The sequence below is a fragment of the Cannabis sativa genome, chromosome X (genome assembly GCF_029168945.1).
Source record: "Cannabis sativa cultivar Pink pepper isolate KNU-18-1 chromosome X, ASM2916894v1, whole genome shotgun sequence".
NCBI lineage: Eukaryota > Viridiplantae > Streptophyta > Magnoliopsida > Rosales > Cannabaceae > Cannabis > Cannabis sativa.
In genome coordinates, this window is record NC_083610.1 from 81,268,230 (window position 1) to 81,287,363 (window position 19,134).

The following is a 19,134-nucleotide window of genomic DNA, read 5'->3' on the forward strand; positions in this document are numbered from 1 at the left end:
ATTAATGATAAAATTGTAAAGAAGAGTACTAAATTACAAATATATTTTGTTATGTAGTTGCTTGACCTCTAATGTCGCAGCCATTTTGCCCCAATTCTTAGGGTGCTAACACTCACCTTGGGATAAATCTAATTCAGAAAAAAGGTCGGTTTGGAACCCTGTAACATATCTTACCCTAATACAAAAACAATAACGATAGAAACATCGAAAATGATATATAGGAAAATAAACGAGCAATTAATAAGAACCAATGAATGATGGCATGAAGTAGTACTATTAATACTATTAATATATAATGGGTCTCTTTGGAACTTTGGATTTGGATTGTATTGAACTAGACAAGATTTAGATTGTACTAAAAGTATTGTAATTTTGTGTTTAGTTTAATCTATATATATTTATATATAGGAGATATTTATATATAGGAGAAGTATGAGGTTGGTATTCTAAAAATAGTTTTATTTATTTTTCCCTTAATTCTTTTTTTTTTATTTTATTTTTTATTAGTTTGAGAAATATTAATTAATATAAAATATATTTATTTACTCCTTAATTTACTCATTTTTTATCTTTTTATTTTTTTTTTCAAAAATGATATTTGGTTTATTAACTTTTTTAATTCTCATCACTTACTCTTTTTTTACTCACTCATTTATTTTTATTGTTTTAAATAAATGATAACTCTAACAAAGTTTTGGCTTTTTTTGAAATTATTTTCTAATTATATTTTATTATTTTTTTAAAAAAAAATCTTCTACTATGGTATAAACATTTATTTACTAATTATTTTATTATTTTTAAAATATATAAATATATATAAAAAGAAAATTACCCCATATATATACTATTTTTTTCTAATTTTTTTTTTCAAAATTTACAGTTTGGGTTTCTTCGGTGATTTCTTTGGTGATTTCTATGTGGGTTGCTATACGATCTTTGGTTACAATTTAGGTTGCTCTGTTAGTTGCAATAGGGGTTTTTATGTAAAATTTCGTAAAAATACAAAAAAAAAAAAAACTGTCTTGAAATGTAAAAATAAAAAAGTCCCTATATAAAGTTGAAATATCAATGATCACGTAGTTTTTTAATAGGAATAAGACGCCATTTTTTGTAAAATATTTACATTTTTACGTTCAAAGAATGTTTTTTTACATTTTTACGATTTTCCAAAAAATAACACGAAAACAACATAAAATCAACAAGAAAATAACATAAAAGTAACATGAAAATAACATCAAAATAACAACAAAAAATATCATACATATAACAAAAAAATTAACAACAAATAAACAAAATTTCAACATAAAAAGATCGTATTTTATGTAAATAAAATTAAAAAAATCGTAAAAATGTTTAAAAGTTCGTGAAACCGTATTTTTATTGGTTTTTTATTATTTTTGTGCATTTGTGAAATTAACCTTTTTTAATATATATATATATATAAACATATAAATTACATATCATTTAACAAAAATTTCATTAAATATCTCAAATTAAATTTCAAATCATATAAACCTATTATATATTTATATATATCACTTCCATTCTTCCCACATAACTCAAATAATAATTTATAAACATATATTATCACTCTAATTCTTCTCATAGCCATATATATCATACCCTAATTTTAATTATTTTTTATATCATCTTCCTTTTTTTTTCGTTAGCATTGATTTTGTATTTTGCTTACAAATATTGTTAGAGATATTATTACAATGGAAGAAAATTAAGATATTACAACTCCATTGTAATACAATACAAGGACCAACAAAGAGATTAAATAAATATTACAACAACATATATAATATACAATATGTATATATTATATATAAGAAATGTAGAAGAAGATAAGAACACATGTAATATAAAATACATATATATAACTAGAGAATAATATATATGTATATACTCACTCACAACCTTGAGTGTAGATTAGTGGGGATCACCATGACTTGAACAAGGTATTATACCTTTGTCCAAAAGCTTATTTATATTTTCTTTTTAGGTTAAAGTAAATGTATATGTTTTTTATTGTAAATAACATTATTCAGATTTTATGTTAATTACTATTCAGATTTAATGTGAATAAAATTCATATTTTTTTTTGTTAAAATTTAATTGATGAATGAACTCTCTTTATGTTAATTACTATTTTAAAAAAATAATAATATATTATTAATAATATAAATTCAGATTAAATAGAAGGTAAATATAATAGCAGCAATTAAAAAAATAAAAAAAGAAATATTTTTACCAATAGTTGTAAAGAGTCATTTAAAGTGATTTTTCTCAACAGTTATAAACTGTCATTTAAAGTGATATTTCCCAACAGTTATAAACCGTCTTTTAAAATTCTGTATTTTTATGACACCCACATAGCCAACGGTTTTAGAAACCGTTGGGAAATAATATAAATGACAGTTATAAACCGTTGGGAAAAGCTAATTTTGTAGTAGTGCCCCCTATCTCTAAGCACTCTCTAGGAAATAGCTTTGGGAATTATCAAGCCTTAAGATTTTCTAGCAATGTGCTTTCTTGATAGAAAAACTTCATCTCTCTCTCAAATGAGCACCAAAGACCTCATTTTATAATATATATGTGATCACTTAGAATTCAAATACACATCTCATTTCTCTCATATAATGAGCATTAATATAATTGTAACAACTATATTTTATAATATTTAAATCCTATCATCAATTTGTGTAACATCTCTCTTATTACACAATATTATGATCAACCAAAAGAAGTTACAAAATCAATTAACTTTGTAACTCCTCTCCATGTTATAAAGTGTAGGTTACAATTTTAGGTTAAATAAATTATATGTTACACAATTTATTTACCAAACACTTAATACATATTATTCACATAATAATATGTATTACTACATTTTAATCTACACTTATTATATTATAAAATAATATAACAATCCCTCACTAGATTAAAATGTGGGACACACTTGTAACACACTTGTAACATTTATTTAATCAATCAAAATATAACATTCCCCCACTTTGATTGAATAAATACACACTTTCAAAGAAGTCTTGTTTAGGTGCATTAGGTAAAATGTCTTTCGACTTGAATTTTACCTTAGTGTAGTCACAAAGTTTGATGAAATGTTGGTTGCTGTAGCATTGAACCACTATTCTTTTAGTTCAAACCGGTGAGAACACACACACCCTTGCTAATGCTCACTTGAGACCACATGTCTCGCTCTTGCACTGTTAATGGCCATGTGCAAAATTCCCATTCATGGACTCTCTAGAGAATAACTACCAATTCTCATAAGAGGCGGCACCACCTCTAGTCCATATAGGTGAAGTTTTAGTGTCTCACCTTTTTTTAGACACTTCTTAAGCTTAAGTGAATTTTCTTAAGCTTAAGCTCCATTAAAAAACTTTTCGGTTTTAACCCTCAATTTTCACAACATGTACTCATCCATAGATGGGACAATTGAGTAGTACCATATTCACTCTATTGACTTGTTATTACCTATTGAACTTAAGACTATATTTTTACTAGTGTTAAGATAGGTTACCATCAATGAGCAAAACACTAAGGGAGTTTTGGTCCCATCCCTCGAAAATTCATGATTTAATCTTGTACGGAGATTAAGCGATTTGTTATAACCTCTCACTATTGATTCCATGTGAATCATGCATGCCAAAATATAGTGTTCACTTTGTGACCACTTTTCTCCTTAAGTACTTAAGCTTTGAAAATTTAATCGTAAAAGATTAATTTTCACACAACTCAAATTCTCAATATTTTTTATATATCAAACATATAAAAAATACACCAATTTAGACAAAAAATTTGTCTAAATTCTCATATTTTATTTTTAGACACCAAGTATGTCTAAACTTTCTCATATTAGAGTATACACCCCCACACTTTCACATTTCATTATCAAGACAATATCTTGATTTTAAAATATAGAAGACCACTTTGTCTCTATATAATTTTTCTTAAATTTAATTTCCTTCTTCAAATTATTTTTACCAAAAATTTGACACCAAATATGTCAATATTTTCACTTATGCACATAGCCAAACTTGATTTAGAATTTGAATTCAAAATCAAATAAATTAATCAACAATGTCTCAACACATTTTGATTAAATTTGTGGCTCATCCCCACATTTCTAGCATAAAGTGTATATAAAATATCACTTTTGTGTATTTCCTCTTGGAATGACTTTTTAAGGTCACCTTAAAAAATATCATTTGATATTTTTAGTTTTCTCAACAAAACTAAAATATCAAACTAACATCACCACTTTGATTATTTAAAATTCAAAATTGTTTCTTCAATTTTGTTATCTTTTCACAATTTTTGAATCCACATTGATTCATTTACTTTGAGTCCAAAATTGCTCTTCCAATTTATGGCTCATTTCACAAGTTTGGATCCACTTTTGATCCAATTTGTTCTTGCTATGACAAGACAATTCTCATAAGTGTAACTCTTATGGTTCACTTTTCTTATCTCATAAAATGAGATAATTATCGCTTTTATTCTCAAAGAATGTACCTTCTCACAAGTTACAATTTATTTTCTCAAAATCACTATTGAAAAAGAATTTTAAATTCTCTTTATTCACAATATACGTATATGATAATAATCTCCACATCAATAGTAATAAACACTATTATATTACTATCAATATTATTATCATATACATTATATAATTTATATATTAATGTACAAAATTAATATATAACTCTCATAATTATAACTCTCAAATAATAATTCTATGCCAACTAATATAATATATATGTAACATACATAATATTAATTATATAAACATATATGTTATATATATCATATATCATATACACATAATATATATAAATACACAATTATATATGTTACATACCTCACACATATATAACATTTATATACTTTAATATACATGCATGATATATCTTATATACACACAATATATATTATATACACATAATATATATTATATATGTATGTCTCATATAAATACATAGAAAATAATTATTTCTACATATTTAATCTCACTAATATATATTATATCACATGCTCTACATATATATAATATATATTACTCATATATACATGTTATATATTATATATCTCACATATATACATATAATAACATGATATAAAATTTAAATATCATATGATATACTACTATATATATTAATATGATACAAACACATGATCTCATATATATAACTCATATATCATATATATCACTATAATATAAAATAGTAAATCACATAATATATACCACCATGCTCACCCATGAATGGTTTTCACATAAAATCTATTATCCTTGTATTCTCAAAATCTTGATTTATCACCTCTTCCATTGAAAAGAAATAAGCTTTTGACTGTTAGAGATATTATTGCAATGGAAGAAAATCAAGATATTACAACTCTATTGTAATACAATACAAGGACCAACAAAGAGATTAAATAAATGTTACAACAACATAATATACAATACATATACAATATATATATATATATTATATATAAGAAATGTAGAAGAAGATAAGAACACATGTAATATAAAATATGTATATATATAACTAGAGAATAATATATATGTATATACTCACTCACAACCTTGAGTGTAGATTAGTGGGGATCACCATGACTTGAACAAGGTATTACACCTTTGTCCAAAAGCTTATTTCTCCCTATCTCTAAGCACTAAGGGAACTCTCTAGGAAATAGCTTTGGGAATTATCAAGCCTTAGGATTTTTTAACAATGTGCTTTCTTGATAGAAAAACTTCATCTCTTTCTCTCTCTCTCTCTCTCAAATGAGCACCAAAGACCTCCTTTTATAATGTATAGGTGATCACTTAGAATTCAAATACACAACATCTCATTTCTCTCATATAATGAGCATTAATATAATTGTAACAACTATATTTTATAATATTTGAATCCTATCATCAATTTGTGTAACATCTCTCTTATTACACAATATTATGATCAACCAAAAGAAGTTACAAAAGCAATTAACTTTGTAACTCCTCTCCATGTTATAAAGTGTAGGTTAAATTTTAGGTTATATGTTACATAATTTATTTACCAAACACTTAATACACATTATTCACATAATAATATGTATTACTACATTTTAATCTACACTTATTATATTATAAAATAATATAACAAATATTAATATTGAAAATTAAATGTTTTTATGCATATTAATTTATGTATTGGTTTTCAAATTTTTATAATGTGAGTATAGGAGCTTGAGGCTGATTCTCTCTATTTGTTTGCTTAATTTTTGCAGGTTCGGTAGTGTATTGGGTCGACGGTAAGTCGCAAAGTACGAGGTTAAGACTAGGTTAACTGTAAGTTAGGACTTGCTATAGGGTGTCCTTTCGTTTTCCTCCAAGAGTTTTAATCATGACGTTATATATTACATGTTACTTATTGGATGGCTCGTAGGTCTGAATGCTTTTTACCTCAATTTTGATGAAATTGATTCACATTATGAAGCAAAATCCAAAGATCTACATTAAATGCAGAATGACAATGTTGATTGTGTGGTCGTATAGATCTCCTCTCTTGGAGCTAAGAGAATGGAGTAAATGGTGAAGTGAGGCTCATAATCTCGTAAGGGCTTGCCCCTATAGTCTTGGGCTTCTTTTCACCGGGGGAGTTGCCTGACTTACCACCGTTGTTGGTTCTCTTTCTTTCGTTCGAACATCCCTTCTTCTCATTTCCTTGCGCTTTAGTAGGAGGGGATTTAGTGTTTGGTGACTTATTATTGCCACTCTTTGAGCCCTTGGGTCAGGAAACGACTTCTGCAAGTTAGATAAAGCCATTTGCTTTATCTAAGAAGCCATTCATGGTGTATACCACCTTGAGACGAAAGTCGAACCATAAAGGACTCATCTCCTTGAGCCCGACTACGAGTCTCATAACCCTTGCATCCTCGCTAAGACTTTTGGTCTTACTGACTGCCTCTAAGAACCGTTGGATCGATGCAGTCCTTAAGGTGCTCGTCTTCCTGTTTTTTGATGTCTATCAAATCATTGGGCTCAATCTGCCATTTTTAGGAAGGAGCGAACTGGTTGCCAAAAGCATCCACTAGATCTTTCCATGAGTTGATTAAACGAATGGAGAGCTTGATGTACTACCTTTGAGCTAGGCCTGTCAGTGTGGCAAGCAAGATTCAGCACCTAACATCGTCTCTCACACCTTGTAGATTGGTCTGCACTTCAAAGTAGTGGCTGTGAAATAATGGATCTTCCTTCCTTGTGTATTGATGCCAGAAAGGGCTCTTGAGCCTAAGAGAAATTGGAAGAGATTTAATTCTTTCTGAGAGTGGTGAGCGTTGCTCTCTATCGAACTCAAATTCAGAAAACTTAAGAGTTGTGATCTCCTTCACTAAAGCAGCCAAGGTGTGGAGTTATGCCCAGTTGACCCCATGAGTGGTGTTTTGCATCGCAGTCGGAGCTTCTGTTACCCGAATAGGGCCTTCTCTAGAAGTTCCTGCATCCACCATTCTCTTCTTGGTTAAGAGGTCACACAAGTCTCTTGGTCTTCTAGACTGATCTTATACTCTGGTCGACTTGGATCTTGTTGTTGTCTCCTAATCACAAAGTTGTGAAGGCAACTTTAGTGAGTCCTCTAGAATGAACTATGCATCGTCTCGGGATGACCCACTGTGGGAGTGTTCATTTGGAGCAATGTAGTGGATACTTCCCTCGAAGTAGTCTTTAGCCAGATTATAAGTGTGAAAAGAATTGAATTGGTTGCTCAGGTTTAATTTCTCTCCATGCCCTCGAGGGAAGTACTCACACTGTTAGCCATCAGGGCCACAGACAAAGTAACGATATAATTCACCCCTTTCATCTCAAAAGTATTTTCAAGTATGAAGTGGCTCTTTAGTCCTTACCCATCAGATCTCATAGCCTCTAGTTTCCAAGTAGTGTCTCCTACTACCTCCTTTAGCTTGAGTAGCAGGTCCCTTTCCCGTTGCAAGGTCTCAAGATCTGTTTCTTGAGAACAATGAGAAGGACTTTTTGGAGGATTCCTGTTGGTTCTCTCATTGTTGCGAGGTTGTTCAACACTAGGTGGAGGGCCCATTGGTTTGTGCCCACGAGCTTGAGTCCTCTCGTGCTCTTGCTCAAAGGTACTTTCCCTCTGGGAGGTCTCCATGCTTGGTATTTGCTTAGTACTCGCTCAGTTACTAGGTGTAGTAGTGGTGTTTTGAGCGTTAAGGGTTTCACCTTGAGCACTAGTTCCCATGTGACTAGTTGGTCGACAAGGGGTCTCTCTCACCAACTCGGAAATACCTCTACGGGAAGTAGTTTCGCGATTAAAGCAATAAGCCTCTCTAATATGTTGAGATAGGTTAGCTCTCTGCTTCTCTTGCTTTACGCATTGGCGTTTAATGGTTCCTCCAGTTTTCTACAAACCATTGTCGAAACTATTCATGTTTCTTATCGAGAGAGTCTCGCAGATGTTATTGCAAGTCAGCCATAGTTTGGTTGAGTCGAGGATTGGCCTCCTTAGGGTCATCTATCTCCAAGTGAGGCTCCTCAAGCGGGATCTGGTCGTTGGTGCCAGTCCCAGGAGCAGTTGATAGTGGCCTTGGAGGAAGAGTTGAGGAGCTGGTTCCGAGGCCTACTCCTGGCGCTTGGGGTGCAAAAGTCCCGGTTCCAACTCCATCAACTGGTGTGCCCCCAATTGTTTGGCTAGTTGTTGGAGTCTGCCTGTCAACACTCAACACGTGTAGAACGTGTTGCAACCATCTTGTAATAACCTTCTTGAGTTGTGGCTCTTAACGAAAGAACCAAAATATTAACTCAAATATCTGGACTAGACTTCTAAGCCAACCCGCTGGCTAAATTGGCGAGAATAAAAAAGTAATTAATTAATTATAAGAGAGATACAGTAAATTTATAGTAGTTTATTCTCTGTATCGCAATAGTAATGAATCTACATCTACTTCGAGTTTTATATTCAAGGCATGCTGAATTAGCTATAACATGTACAAAGTGCAACCCTACTAACATTTTAAATGTAATATAAAAAGATTCATTACTATTTTGAGTGTATTATAGCTTTAAGTTAATTTGGCTATTTTATTTGCATAAAATTTAATTTAGGCCACAATATAAAAATCTTTGAAAAGTTAGAACTTTATTACCTTATACCATTGGTCCCAGTCCCATATTGCAGTTCGAGAATATCATTCTAATATGAAACCAGGATTGGCCCTAGGCATAGTGAGCTAGGACTGTGCTTAGGGCCCACATCTTTCGAGGGCCCAAAATAAAAAATTAAAAAAATTGTTAAGTTTTTATTTAAGTAAAATTAAGTATATGGTAAATAACAAATATTCATAACTTAATTGGTTAAGGTGTATGACATACTATACAATGTTTGGGTTCGAATCCCATAACACTCTTTTTCAAAAAGAAAATTATATATGTTTTGGAAGGCACAAAATCAAATTTGCCTTAGTGTATGAAACCTTTATTATAGGGAAATTTACATAGTATACTAATTTTTGTCATTTTTTTTACAAAAATACGGTGAGGCGGTATTTTTTACTTTTTTACTGTGTTTTTTTATAAGTTTCATGCTGCAGTATACTGTGTTAAGTTTCACTGGTGTTCTACTGGTGTTTTACTAGTGTTCTAGTGTTGTTTTGAGTTATATTGCTTTGTGTTTTACTGGTGTTTTATAAAACACAGTATTTTTGAAAAAATTTCCGTGTGACAGTATTTTTGTAAAAATTAACCCAAATTTCAGTATTTTTGTAAGTTTCCCTTATTATATATCCTTCCAACGAAAAAGACTTGAGCATCATGTAAAGGCATGCATGCATTCATATAAATAAGAATCTTCGATCTTTATCTTTACATGTAACTTTTAATAAATATTCTTAGAAAGGAAGCATAAGAATCTACCTTATCTTATCCATATTATCTTTTGTTCATTTCCCTCACATTTTACATCAATATTACTAAAGTGGATCACAAAGAATAACTTAACACCTTCATTCTGGCTATTATTATATAAATTGAGGTGCAGGGACACTAGTATCATCCAAAAAATTATTAAGGCCCTAACAAATAAAAGAAAAGATTGCTCAGATGTTGGGGACTCTCACCGCCCAAACAGAGACACTAAACCATGTCCATGGTCTAATGGAGGCCTTCAGAGCTTTTGATTCAAACAACGACGGCTCTATCACTGAGGCTGAGCTTGGTGGCATAATGGGGTCGCTGGGTTACAACCCGGGTGAGCAAGAAGTTAGGGCTATGATGCAGGAGGCAGACGTGGACAAGGATGGTCTTCTGAGCTTGGAAGAGTTCCTGGAGTTGAACACCAAGAATATGGAGCTTGGTGGGCTCGGAAACTTTCTCATGAACGCAGCTGAGGCACTGAACAACAACAATAATAATGGTGGTGATGGAGTTTGTGATCATATGGTTACTGGGGAAGAGCTGTTTCAGGTTTTGGAGAGCTTAGGAGTGGTCAAATTTGGCCTTGAGGATTGCCAGAATATCATTGCTTCCATGGATATGGATGGGGATGGAGCTGTTAGCTTAGAAGACTTTAATCTTGTTGTCACCTCTCTCCTCTAGATCATATATATATATATATATATATATGTTTATCATTATAAATAAATTATGGACCATGCAAGTTATACGTACGTAAACATAATGTAGAAATGGGCAGAAAAACCAGCTTTGTTATGTGTTGTTGACCAGTCGATGATCGGTTCAGGTGATTCTAGCTAGAGCCCTGTTGGGACTCTAATAAATAATTAATAAGATCACCTGTTTGTTTGTGTATCATTAATATATATAAAGTGTAAGACATATATATTTATATATTTATATATATCCTAGCTAGAGAGAGACTCTTTTTGGACAATAATAAATAATAACGATTATTGCATGTCTATATTTGTGTATTGAGTAATTACTATCAGAAATTATAAATTCAACGTGAGAACATCTATATTGGAATGCTAAAATAGTGGGTGTAGTTCTATATTTTATCACTTTTAAGAAGAAAAAAAAATGCCAAATTTGGCAAGCAAGTACTAATTTTGACCGAAGACCGTTTTTAATGGAGATGTAAATTAGTGATCTATGACTAGAATATAAAAGTTTACTTGCCCAAAATTAATTCGAATTTGTCACATAAGCACAGTTGGGATTCAAACGAGGACCCCACCCACATACACACCCCACATACCCTCCTCCCTATGATCATTGCCCACTTGAGGTTATTTGAGTTAGCCTACACAGTATAATATGATGATTCACATCATAATAAATATACTGTTTTTATAATTATTTTTATGCTATTTTTAATATTTTATTAAAAACTTTAGTTATTTTATTAAATTATCAACTTTTTATATTTATTTTTTATTGTTTTATATAATAAAATTAAAGATAAATTATTGTTTTTTATTTTAATAATAAAATCATTAATTAAATATTAAATCTCGCATCAAGTTTTTAATTGTGCATTGAAGTACAATATTAAAAATTGATGCAAATATATTACAAAATCACTTTTTGTGCCAAAAAAAAAGTAATTTTTATATATCTCATCGGAGATGATTTAAATATATAACATTATGTCAAATTAACACACAATAAATGCAAGTTTTTTTTTTTTGGCAATTTTGCCATTAATAATTAATTATAGAATTAATATATATTATTTAATTATAAAATTATTCTATTATCTATTTATTAATTCATGATTGTTGTCCACCAAATTAGCACGACACGTGTTACCGCCGAGACTATAAGATCCATAGGTAATGTGGCATGAGATGGGAAGGACTCACAAACAGGTCTAAAATAAACCTAACACCTTGCAATAAATCACAAAGCTAAGTCCAGAAAACTCAAGTCTAAATAGGTCGTTGACCAGGTGGGATAGGATAAACATTAATTATGCGCCGAAAAGGAAAGATCTAGGATATAATATGGCCCATGGGGTCCTTGACCTCTAAGATGACTTTGCCTTCTAGGAAGACTAAGGGACTCTAGTCTTGAATGGATCTGACTTGGAAATAGGGAAAGCATGTTTGGACAGTACATTAGGTGCCCTCATTGTCCTTAAATGAAAGAATATTTTAGCTTGTCTCCACCATACAAAAAGTAAAGGTAAGAAATCAGAATAAACATGCTGCTAGATACGTACGTCCACTACTCATACATCCACATTTCCAAAGCATAAAGTGGTATTTTACCCGAAAACTAGACTATATGACGAGGACATCATTTTTGACATGTGTCAAGAAGGAAGACAATCTCGTAATCCCACATCCCGAGACAAGATAGTCAACCTGTGAGCTAAGCACAAGCCCAGTGCCTAGGTTCACATAAGGGGGCATTCGGGTAGGTACTTAGATCATGCAAAGTCATTTCCAAAGTACCTTCCCTTAGAAGTCTAAGAAAAAAGGTCAAGTAAACCTTAAACAATGAACTGGGAAGTTGAGGGTGTCAACTCGATATCTTAGAAATTAACTAGGAGCTAGGGGCTAAGCCCAGCACCCAGGTTAATATTTTGTGCATTAAAATTCATCAATTTTGATTCTAGAAATCAATATCTTCGTGCCAACTGCTCAACCTTTCAACTCAGACACATGAGAGACATGCCACAAGCATGTTACAAGACCAAGAACCAATATTAGAACATTTCTGATTTGGAGTACGAGCACCCAACGCCCAGGTTAACATTCTCAATCAACTTGGGAGACACGACAACTAGGGTTTGGCTTATTAGAACTTCTTTGGACCTTGAATCCTTAAACCCAACAAGGAAGGATGCTAGGACTTAAGTTTTTAATAAAAATAGTGCCCAGGAGGGGCAAACCTTGGCCCAGCATCCAGGTTGACGAAATGTGTCACCCGGGAGCAAGTCACCGACTCTTATTTCCTGAGTAACGATCGTGTGAGTTAGAAAAAACTCAATCTACATGAGTATTTTCCACCAAAAAGAACAACGAGCATCAAAAAGACGAATTTCAGGTACCTTTAATCTAGACCCAGCGCCCAAGTTCATAATCACCCAACTACAACGCCCAAGTTGACATGTTGTTGACCTGGGATGCTTCTAATGAGTTTTCCAAAGATGTTTTCCTGGCATTTACTCAGTGTTTTTGGATAACAAATGAGACAATCTAGTGGTCTGAAACCCAACCAGTGCCCAGGTTCACATTCAACCTAGCGTGTGTGGTTTCATCAGTCAAATGCCAATTCTATTTTGGGCATTCTTCGTACTTTAGTTCAAAATAGGGAAAGAGTCCTCGTGTTCGAACCAATTCATCACTAGAATACCAAAACGAATCTTGAAGGGCCCAAGAGTTGCTCCTAATGCCTATGCTGACACTCAACCTGGTGTGCATGGTTCTATTGATCTGAGTTCACTTTTGTGTCAGACATTATGTTAGTTTTCTACCATAAATAAGATATTAAAATTGTGGAAAGTCAAACAAATACTTTGATATTTCACATTATGACAATGTTGAATATTGGAAAACTAGTCACAAATCAGGTGGTCGCAAATCATCACCTGGGCCACCCAATTTATGAACGAGAAAAATCTTCAAAAGCCAATGAACAACTTTACCAATATCAAGAAATTATCAAAGTGGTGCGATTATATCACTTAGACGACTCAAAATATGCTACGAACAAGTTTTTCAAAATCTCTAGCTCTCATGTTGACATCAAACATCATCTAAGCCACAGGAATGTCACCCTGTCGCAGGCTATCGATCTTCACGTAGTAAATCATCCATAACTCACTCATTACAACTTTGATTGACGCAATTTTAAGTGCATTAAAAAATTATTTTCAAGATCTTTCTATTCATGTGTAATAGTCCCATCGCAATTCTAAATATTTCTAGTCCAAAAATTTCTTCCATTTCACAATGCAATTTTTGTAGTAAATAAGCTGAAAATGATCCAACGAATGCGATCCAATCTTCCAAAATTGAAGATCACCATCTATAATATATGAGTATTTCTTAAAATAAATTTGTTTACCTAAATTTTGACGGGAGTGATGTGGCGAGTATGATAACACGTGGCACGAGACTATCCGAGACTAAATTAATGAGAAATATGTAAAGTTGCTACCCCTAGGGGATGAGATTAAGTAACAAACTCCCAAGGGTATGTTTAAGCAATCACCCCCGAAGGAGAGTAACTACCCCCATGGATGTTTGAGCAATCACCCCTAGCATGAGTAACTACCCACAAGGATATGTTTGAGTAATCACCCCCTAAGGTGAGTGACCGCCCACAGGGGTATGTTTAAGCGATCACCTCTAGGGTGAGTAATTATCCCTAGGGGTACGATCACCCCCTAGGGTGAGTAACTACCCCAAGGGTATTTTGAAGTAATTACCACCAAACGTAGACACATGTGGTGCATGGTTGTCGTCAGCTCATGTAAGATCCTTTGGTTTCTTATATTTCCCCTATAGTTGTTAAATACTCTCACGGGTGAGATAGGTATCTACCCCCAAAAGTGGGTTAGACAGCCATCTCCCCCTAAGGGTAGGTCATCTACCCAGGGGTAGTAACTTATTCTAGGGGTTAATGCCCACCCCCTACACTCTTATGGTCGTAATATCACACCCTTGTTACATATGACATGGATAGTGCAATACTTGTTGGGTTTTGTGCCCTAAATAAAACTCATTTCAATATAATCAGATTTACTTATTAATAAAGATCAGAAATAACATTTTATGTTGCATGGTTCACATGATTTATTTCATGATTATATATATAATGTATGAATTCTATTTAAGTCGAGAACATATGAATTTGTTAATGATTATAGTGTTGTCAGCACAGTGGAATATAATCTTAATAATATGTTCGAAAGTTTATTCCCTGATTTGTCAGAACACTGGATTTAGACTGACATGGTATAATCAGCGATAGGTATTCTTACACCTTGGAAAAGTGTTATGTCCTTTCCAGGACATTGGCAAAGTTTACCAGTATCGGATGTATGGAGTACACATCGGAAGGGACCGATATTGAACTTTGATTAGATATATTAGAATTTATCGTAATATCTATTCAATTCAATATCACCTTTTGATCCTAGATCAAATGATCTTAATCCTGATATGATTAGGTTCAATCTCAAGAGTGTTATTCGTGTTCTTTGATTTGTTAGTTAAGCCTACTTTTGGCTCAGGGTGATACGTATATTTTTGGAACACGGTAGTGCAATTGAGTGGGAGCGCTAACATAAATATGGAATCTATAGCTTCTATTTGGAGAATAGAAAGTAAAGGATGATTTCCTCCGAGCTTAACCAAACAAAAAATAAATGGTGGAGTACTCATTTCACTTAGCTGAAATATCATTTATACAGGGTTAAGTGTTTAAAGGATAAAATACATTGTAGGGTGTTACGGTAATTTAATCCCTTTACAGTGTAAATCATCTATATAGAGGATCATTGATCACATTAGGATTATAACAATGGATAACTAATGACGTGTCTATATCATGGAACATATAGAGCGTTCTATATGACTGAGAGTGTAATTCCAAGTTCTAAGAGTGGATTCAATAAGGAATTAATAAGTTGGGGAATTTACTTGGTAAATTCGATTCGACTTATTGGAAGCTCGGTTATATAGACCCATGGTCCCCATACTAGTTGAGACCATACTGCTTGTAAGACTCAGTTAATTGATTTTAATTAATCAATTATAATTCTAAAAGTTAGATTATGTCTACTTTATGAATTTTCACTAAGCAAGGGTGAAATTGTAAAGAAAAGAGATTCTAGGTTTATTTATTAATTAAGATATTTTATATGTATAAATTAATAAATATATTAAATGACAATATTATTTAATAATTATTTTTAAGTTATTAAATAATTAGATTTGAAATTTATGTGGTTGAATGAGAGAATTGACAATCTTTGAGAAAATGAGAAACTAGAAATGATGAAATAGGAAAGTTAAAAAAGTGAAAGGCTTGTTTCCACTATGCTACGGCCGGCCACTTAACTTGCCTTTTCTCATTATATTTTTCATTTTTTAATTCCAAGTAAATATTCAACCTTAACCATATGTGGTATTCTATAAATAGAAGGTAAAGGCTTCAGGTTTCACACACAATTGCATCTCATTCTTTTCAGAGTGAATTCCTGAGCCACCACTTTCCTCTCTCTTTTCTTCTCTGTTTTCGAAATTCCCTTGAGTGATAGAGTAGTGCCCACACACATCAAGTGGTACCTCAATCATAGTATGTAAGACTATGGAAAATCAGCATCAAAGAAGGAGAGAAGGAGATCCAGATTCAGATCTTGATTATGCTCTGCTACAGAAAGGAATCAAGGGCTAGAGATCTGAATGGAAGGAGTCATAATATTCCGCTACACCCACTATAAGGTTTTCTTAAACTCTTATGTGTTTATTTCATTGTTTTAGAACTCATATTAGGATGTTAATCAAACATACTTGGTAGTAAATCTAAATCCTGGTAAAATATTTCCAACAATACTTACTCAAATTATCAAGACTATATACTAGTAAGTACTCAAGAGAACACGATGAGCATGGAGGAGATGTTACAGGGTTACCACCACGAGGTGAGTACCACCCTCCCTAAGGTCGGTGGGTCAGGCTGCACCCTAGGGGAGTACCGCCACATAGCCTGATGCATCCAACACTCTTCCAATATCATCCAATCCCACATAAAGCTCAAAAGTGGTTACAAACCCACAAAAATAGCGGGATACTACTGCATGAATGATACCTCATCCACCTCCAAAAATTAAGGAAACGATTGAGATATTTTAGCACTAAGGTCGCATCTCCTGAAGTAGATGCACCAACCCTTCCCCTATATAAGGGGTCACACATAGCCAAGGAGGGGATCTGGAAATTATCACTCAAATAGCAAAAACACTGTCTTTTTTAATCCTTTCATCCAAGAGCGTGTTCTTGTCCTACAACAAAGATTAATAAAATACAAGGGAAGTAGGCTATTTACCAACACTGAGGCCGAACCTCTTTAAATTATGGTGTCACAATTTACATTATTGCTCGTGTTTTGGTTTAATTTCTCATTTATAAAGTTTTGGCCGTTGGAACCAAAAATCTTTGCAAAGTCCTAAAGGCAATCTATCAAGCGGCACAAGCAAGCAAAATAATAAGCATGAATATAGAGTAAGCATGCATGAGTAAAACGATTGTCTCAAAAGTTACCACAAATAGCCCCGCGGTTAGGGCACGGTTAAGATTTTTTTTTTATGAATTAGAAAAATTTTCATTACTCTAAAAATATCCTTACAAACAAATAGCCCCCTCAATTGAAGACCTATAAAAAAAAGCCATTGTACATGTACGACTTCTTTCTCTTCTTTCTTCTTTTGATTTTTATACTGTATATCCAAATACGACTTGGAAAACCAACTTGTATCTATAACTTTTACTTTCTTAGGCCAAACACAACTAATTCTAGCTTTAACATTATTTTTAGTCTTATTTACAATCTGAGTTTCCCTGTCATTACTTGAATTCCACATAATCTCATTTCTAGCTCGCCAAAGTCGATAAACCAAAGCTGCCATTGCAGCAATAAAAACCTGCTTGCGAAACTTGCTGCATTTAACTTTTACAATCTACCGAGTAAGTTTATGCAGCTAGTTTGATTCGGCCTTCCAAGACAGCCATGTTTTTGCTTGTTGAAGACAGTTGAATGACAAAGAACATTGGAAAAAAATGTGCTCAGCTGTTTCAATATTGTATTGTAGAAAACACATTTTGCATAAGCAATAATGTGAAATTTCAGCAATCTATCCTTTGTTCTTAATCTATTTTGTATGGCTATTCACAGTACAAAACTATGGTTGGGAACATTAAGTCTTCCCCACACTTCCTGGCTCCAACAAACTCTGTTTTGGCTTGGACATAACAGCTTATATCCTTTAGAAATATGATATTTCCCTCCAAAAAGTTGTTGTGTTTTAGCAAGATTCTTGAATTGATCTTTGACAACAATCAATTTTTTCTAGTACCAACTACCATGGGAAGGAGATTGGTAATTCTACTAATTTTGTCTTTGATATATACGATATGTACCCAATGAACCCATAAATTTTCCTCCTTATTGGCCACTGTCCAAACATACTTTAAAAGGGATAAAAGATTCCACTTCGCAATCTTCTTAAAACTAGCCCCTCCATCCATCTTTGATTGGCAAAGTAAATCCCAAGCAATAAGTCTCGATTCTTGAAACATATCATGGCCTTTCCAAAGATAAGCACGAAAAATAGCTTCTATTTTATTAATTATTTTCTTTGGCAAAATCAAAATTTTACTCCAATAAGAGTGAATAGAGAGCAATACCAAATTAATAAGGAAAACTCGACCCACAAATGATAAATTCCTAGTGGTCCAAGCTTTGATTCTAGATGTCATGTTCTTAGCTAATATCGAACACTCCTTGCTTGATATCCTTTTAGAACAAATAGAAATGCCTAGGTACCTGAAAGACATTTCTTTCTTGCTGAATCTTGATGCATCAACAATGTGTTGTACCTCTCTATCTTGCATACCACAATAATAGATTGCTGATTTTGTAGGATTTGGTTGAATCCCAAAAGTGAAAGAAAAAAGCTTCAGGCCTTAAAGAAGGTAATAAATACTTTTATAATCACCATGACAAAATAAAATAACATCATCTGCAAAGCACAGATGATTTATTTTCAAGTATGCACACCTGTCATGAAACTTAAATTCTGGCTTGGTACTAATTCTTTGCAAGATTCTTGAGAGATACTTCATTCCGAGAACAAAAAGGAGTGGAGACATTGGATTCCATTGCCGCAAATCTCTTTGTGATTCAAAATAACCATGTAGTGAACTGTTGAACATAAGTGAGAACCTAGGAGTCCGAACACAGCTCATTATCAACTTTACAAACTTGTCAGGAAACTTAAACTCCCGAAGCATTTCTTTCAAAAAATACCACTCGATAGTATTTTATAAATCAAATTTAATAATGCACCCTGATTTTGTTGGCAAGGTTAAGATTGTTTCTACAAAACCATAATTAAAGCAAAAAAAAAAAAAAGAGAG

At 32.6% G+C, this 19,134-nt stretch overlaps 1 protein-coding gene across 1 annotated transcript; it reads left to right on the plus strand.

The window, feature by feature from the left end:
* Positions 1-10,049: 10,049 nt before the first annotated feature.
* LOC115699971 (probable calcium-binding protein CML29) lies at positions 10,050-10,938 on the plus strand. Its single transcript, XM_030627518.2, has one exon. It carries the CDS (start codon positions 10,121-10,123, stop codon positions 10,613-10,615), a length of 495 nt encoding a protein of 164 aa, XP_030483378.1. The 5' UTR covers positions 10,050-10,120; the 3' UTR covers positions 10,616-10,938.
* Positions 10,939-19,134: the final 8,196 nt, after the last annotated feature.